Genomic DNA, 6,124 nt, shown 5'->3' with positions numbered 1-6,124 from the left:
GCAGCCAATGGGAAGAAGGGGGTCCTCAAACTCGTCCAGGATCACTCGTGTTTTATATCGATGGATCTAAAATTGGTAAATCTACAGGAGCTGGGATTATTGGACCAGGGATTGACATGGCAATTCCAATGGGACAGTGGCCTACAGTTTTTCAGGCAGAAATACATGCGTTTCTAACATTTACAAATATTTGTTTGGCTAGAAAATACAGGTGTGCCAATATCTGTATCTTCTCAGATAGCCAAACTCGTTCAAAAAATAAGTTTCAGTGCCTCAGAAATCGCGGAAAAATAAAGTTAGGACAAAAGACAAGGTGTTTTTCGTAATCTACTTTTTATTTTCTATTCTACATAATCGACGTAACGTTCGAGGCATTTTTCATAACGTGGCACGAGTTTTTCTATTCCAAGCGCGAAGTGCGTAGCGTCCAACTTTTTGAAGTACGATGTAACTGCGTCACGAATTTCTTCAGTGTTATCGAATCATTGACCGCCGTACGCCTGCTTCATCACCGGGAATAAGCGATAGTCGCTAGGGGCGAGGTCTGGGGAGTAAGGAGGATACTTGAACACAGTCCATTTGATTTTTTTTTCAATTGCTCTTGAGTCACGCGAGCAGAATGGGGCCGCGCATTATCGTGTATGAGGAACACTCCTTTCATCAATAAACCTGGCCTTTTGTTCTTAATCGGTCCAAAACTTCACAATAGTACGGTAATGAAACAGGCGTTCGGCGGTCAATGATTCGATAACACTGAAGAAATTCGTGACGCAGTTACATCGTACTTCAAAAAGTTGGACGCTACGCACTTCGCGCTTGGAATAGAAAAACTCGTGCCACGCTATGAAAAATGCCTCGAACGTTACGGCGATTATGTGGAAAAATAGAAAATAAAACGTAGATTACGAAAATCATCTTGTTTTTTGTCCTAACTTTATTTTTTCGCGATTTCTGAAGCACTGAAACTTATTCTTTGAACGACCCTCGCATAACAACACATAAATGGTAAATTGAGGGTCCTGAGTTTTGAACTCACGATTAGAGGTGGGCGAGCGCTCACGAGCCGCTCATTTGAGCCGGTACGTCAGAAAGAGCGTACAATCCACGGTTCTTTAAAAATGAGTTCTTCTGAAAACCCCATTAATGGGTATCAGATGAACGGGCTTGACTAGTAAATCACAGTTATTTATGATGAAGTCAACCCGCATATGGGTGTCGCAAGAAATGATTTGACTAATATAATACAGTTAATCATGAAAACATTCTATTCGAAATATTTATAAAACGTTTGGGATATAAAACGGGTAGAAAACTGTGTCGTTATCGAAAACCGCTATACTCTCCCGACTGATAATTCGACATGATCAACATTATATGGATCAAGTGAAATCAGTTCTAGTGATTATAAAAAAGCTTTGTATGAATTGATTTCGGAGCTGGTAAAGCGATCTAAAAATCTTGAGTCAGACGAATTAGTAGCCTAACTAAAAACTGCTAGATCCTCGCTTCAAGCAGCAAGGTTTTGGGGATAACAGAAAGTACAACTATGCACACCAGTCGTTGATAAGGATGCTAAAATTGACATCCATAGAATACACACCTACGAAACTACCTCAAATCGTTGGTGATGGAGCGCTGCCATCTGTATGGGATGAGTTTGATGCATTGGTTGGCAATCTTCGTTCCTCGCATGATCCAAAAGCTGCTGCAACATCTATTGTAGATAAATATTAGCGGAACCACATTTGCCGAGACTAAGCGACACTTCGTTTTGGAAGAGCGCATGGCTCTGAGCCGCTCACTGAAATGAACCGTTTTGCTCTTAGGTTTTACCCATCTCTACGCACGGTCGATTGCTCAGCAAACGCGCAACCAATGTAGCTACGAAGACTCCGGGAAAGAAAAAGTATGTTATTTGAATAGAGAACAAGCTTGGCACCTTGGGGAACACTTTCCTGCAATTGAAAAAAAATTGAGTTCCGGCTCCAGTTCAACAACGCGTGTCACTCACTCGTTGGTGTTCTAGATGCTTTCATTTGTGGATTGTGATATATGGAAACGAGGAACCAAATCTGTTTCACTTCTCTCGACTAGTAACAATCTAAATTGTTTATTCGTGTCCATAATGCATCATTTTCAAAATGAAATACATGATTATTGCATCTCCGCGTGAACTGATCTGATGGAATTCCGGAGTGCGGTGCGCGCATGATGGATATATCGCCGTCTGTCTCTCTCTAATCTTAAGCGATTGTTATAACGTCAACTTCTTGACAATACACAACAGGTATATTAATTTTCAGCATTTTTGTTTCGTTTGTTTCATACTTTGCAGCTAAATTTATTTTAATAATTATTATCATTAATCTTATCAACTAAACAGAGTAGTGTGTAATTGTTGTCTCAAAACGTAGCGCGTGTAGCGTTTGTTTCCGTTACGTTTCATCTACTCAAACAGAAGGTTCACATTATTTTGAGGTGTGGGTGTTGGTTTCTGTTGTAGGTGTGTATGTGTGTCTGTGATACGCAACGTTGAAATAATCAGTGGCATCGAGCCCTGAGATTTTAAATTTGGTTGTTTCAGAAAAGAATTTAGTCCTTGCTCTGCATGTACTTGATCAGGTCGACGACACGGTTGGAGTATCCGTATTCGTTGTCGTACCAGGAGATGAGCTTAACGAAAGTGTCGCTGAGCTGGATTCCAGCCTTGGCGTCAAAGATGGATGAGTGGCAGTCGCCAACAAAGTCGGTGGAGACGACTTCCTCCTCGGTGTAGTCCAAGATGCCCTTCAGTGGACCATCGGCAGCCTCCTTGACCTTCTGTTTGATCTGATCGTAGGTAGCTGGCTTGTTCAGACGGCAGGTCAGATCAACGACGGACACATTCGGGGTTGGCACACGGAAAGCCATACCGGTCAGCTTGCCGTTCAGGGCTGGGATGACCTTGCCGACGGCCTTGGCAGCACCAGTAGATGCTGGAATAATGTTCTGGGCAGCACCACGGCCATCACGCCACAGCTTGCCAGATGGACCGTCAACGGTCTTCTGGGTAGCGGTGGTGGCGTGGACGGTGGTCATCAGACCCTCCAGAATACCGAAGTTGTCGTTGATAACCTTGGCCAACGGAGCCAAACAGTTGGTGGTGCAAGAGGCGTTCGACACAATCTTCATCGACGGGTTGTAAGCATCCAGATTGACACCGACAACAAACATCGGAGCGTCAGCAGATGGGGCCGAGATGATGACCTTCTTGGCACCGCCCTCCAAGTGAGCGGAAGCCTTGTCGATCGTGGTGAACACACCGGTCGATTCTACGATGTATTCGGCGCCAGCCTTGCCCCATGGAATGGCTTTCGGGTCACGCTCCTGGTAGACCTGGATCTTCTGACCGTTCACGACCAGCTGTCCGTCCACAGCGGAGACCTCGCCCTTGAAGCGACCGTGGGTCGAGTCAAACTTGAACAGGTACACCATGTAGTCAACGCCGATGAAGGGATCGTTGATAGCAACGACCTGGGCGCCCTTGGCGATGGCGGCACGCAGCACCAGACGACCGATGCGGCCAAATCCGTTGATTCCGATCTTCGACATGTTGAGTTGGGGGTTGTAGTGCTGCAAAAAATGAGGGAAACGCGTGTTATTATAAATATCGCATTGTATTTGTATTAAGTTTCATTTAACAATGTGTTTTATCTTTTTTCACTTCCAACAATAAGCACAACTTTATCTTTTTAAATAGCGCTTCTATTGTATAATTGATTTTGTAATTCGATCATGTAATGAATGTTGTTTGATCAATTAGTGAAATTCACGATGGTCGCATTTGACTTTATCGGTTTTGAACTAGGTGATCATCTTTAACTAGGGTAAGTGTACGAATTTTGGAGGAAATATGTCACCAACTTGTAGTAATTTGCGAATAAATACTCTATTTTAGTTCGAAAGTATACAAAAGTATACTTTTTATAGCAGTTTGAACTCAGTTTCTAAAGATTCTCATTGATATTTCGATGACTAATTGACTAAATTGTATAAAAAACATGTTTGAAAATGCCGCTTCCATGTACCCATTATGGTAATAGTGTTCCTGGAGTTTCGTAATAAGTGCACCTATTATGGTAATAGTCGTTGTCACATGGAAAAAGTGTTAATAGGATTAAAATAATACTTCAATAATAATTTTTGTATAACACTATGCCTTTAAACTTATTTCTAGTATGCAATACTATGTCGTTGATTCTACACTCGACAGAAATTATGGGAACGGAGCGCGAAGACGAAGTTTTTATGTGATTTTAGAAACGTTGTAACTTTGTGAAAAACAAACGCATGAAGATGGGATATACATCATTCTTCATGTTTTGAGATGTAATACCTGAATGCTCCTAACCTTTACTGTATAGGTGTAGTGGATAGCAAAACTGGAAAGAAACTAAATCTATTTTTTCTTTTTTTAAGATTTTGTAGATTAACAGTGTTTTATAGACCATGTCCATAGTAAATCCAATTAACCTTAACATTCAACATTCATTTGATTCCAGGATTCCTAGCTCCTGTAGGTCATTTTACTACAGGAAAAGGTTTTGGTAGAATGGAAAATTTCCCTTTTTCTAATGAATAATTTCTCAATAATATGATTAATCGATGAATCAGAAGGCAGTTTTGAAAATTGGTCGAATTACAACATCAAGAAGGTTATACTAAAATATATTATGTTTTATTGCATCAAAACAGCCACCTCATAGCATAAAATCTCTTTATTTTGATCGCATATTCCTTAGTAAAATGCTAAGAAGCAAGCATCAATGGGACACACTATTTTCAAACTAATTTTTCAACGAAAGAACAATGTTTCGCATAGAAGCAAGTACCAAAATCGACAAAGAAGAGATTTTTGATGTTCGAAAATCATATTAGAGCATTTAAAAATGAGATGTTCTCTAAACTAATAAAAAACACACTCGTATTACCATAACAGGTACTATTGTAATGATAGGTACTTCATGTTGATCTCATATGGAAACTGAAAACAAAACTTCAGAAAAAAGAAAAGTTATGTCCTTCAGTGAAAGGATCGAACCCGTAAGATTCGTTTTCATTTTGCCTGCTACGACTGCTTTCGCCGACAAATCATGCTTCTAATCACGGAAGCATGCGCAAGGCAAGGTGAGCTGACCGGATAGAGGTCATCTAGAGGGCGAATGGAGAAAAATATTCATCCGATATGGAAAATAGCGCCAGACACAATTGGATTTGCTCTGTTTCTTATCATTGCTTCGCTGATCTCTTGACTGGTGTACAACAGAACTGATGAGAATTTTTTATATAAGGTATGGAAGAGTTTAGAGTATATTACTAATTGCCCCAAACGTGCTATAAATATGCACGTTTGTAAAAATGTGAATATTCAATGCTTCGTATCTAATAATTGCGATTCCGAACGTGAATATATTCTCAGCAAATCATCAGAAGCAAATTATTCCAGACATCCAAATGAAGGCGTCATCGAGAAAAAAAATTCCACCATTTGCAAACTTTGCACATATCGGCGAATATTCGCGAAATATCAATGTTCACTTTCACTGCACTTTTTCATAATTGCTCTGCGTCACTGATAAACTGGAACCTTGCTGATAATAACAGTTCTAAACCAAACAGGAATAATATTCAACACTTTTCACTTTGAATCATCTCAATTACCTAGTGCACAATTACTTAATCACAAAGCCTTAGAAAGGGAAATGTAGTAAATGCTTACCGTTTGAGACTAGCGTGTATTCACGTCGGCTTCCAAAAGCTGAGTGTCGAATCAAGGGCAAATGGTTTTGTGTTAAATGCAGCCGTCGCCAGTTTCGCAGCCAGCTCCACCCGAGGTCGCGTCGCGACGCTCGCGCTCGACTCGTGGAATGAACGCCGCCGCGGAGGGGAAGTGTGACCGACCACTCACACCACTACCATCTCGCAAGCAAGCAAGCAAGGGGATCATTTCGGGCAAAGTTAAATAATAATCTATAATACCATGTTGAAAAAATACACCCGTAACTGTTAGTTGATTCCTGTTGGGAAAAGTACCGCTGCTAAAATAAAGCCACAGCTTTTATACACACAAATAAACAATTGTTAT

The 6,124-nt window shown here is 40.7% G+C and overlaps 1 protein-coding gene across 1 annotated transcript; it reads right to left on the bottom strand.

The window, feature by feature from the left end:
- Positions 1–2,075: 2,075 nt before the first annotated feature.
- LOC129776849 (glyceraldehyde-3-phosphate dehydrogenase 2) lies at positions 2,076–5,917 on the bottom strand. Its single transcript, XM_055782737.1, has 2 exons — positions 5,759–5,917; positions 2,076–3,612 (listed from the first exon to the last, which is right to left on the bottom strand). The coding sequence occupies exon 2, from the start codon at positions 3,589–3,591 to the stop codon at positions 2,593–2,595; it is 999 nt and encodes a 332-aa protein (XP_055638712.1). The 5' UTR covers positions 3,592–3,612; positions 5,759–5,917; the 3' UTR covers positions 2,076–2,592.
- Between the last annotated feature and the right edge of the window lie 207 nt (positions 5,918–6,124).

This window comes from Toxorhynchites rutilus, chromosome 3 (genome assembly GCF_029784135.1).
Source record: "Toxorhynchites rutilus septentrionalis strain SRP chromosome 3, ASM2978413v1, whole genome shotgun sequence".
Taxonomy (NCBI): Eukaryota; Metazoa; Arthropoda; class Insecta; order Diptera; family Culicidae; genus Toxorhynchites; species Toxorhynchites rutilus.
The sequence above is the reverse complement of the archived record's forward strand: the minus strand, read 5'-3'. Positions and strand labels throughout refer to the sequence as shown.

Bases quoted from the DNA above. Each gene is read 5' to 3' on its own strand.
- LOC129776849 (XM_055782737.1), bottom strand. From the start codon at position 3,591: ATGTCGAAGATCGGAATCAACGGATTTGGCCGCATCGGTCGTCTGGTG.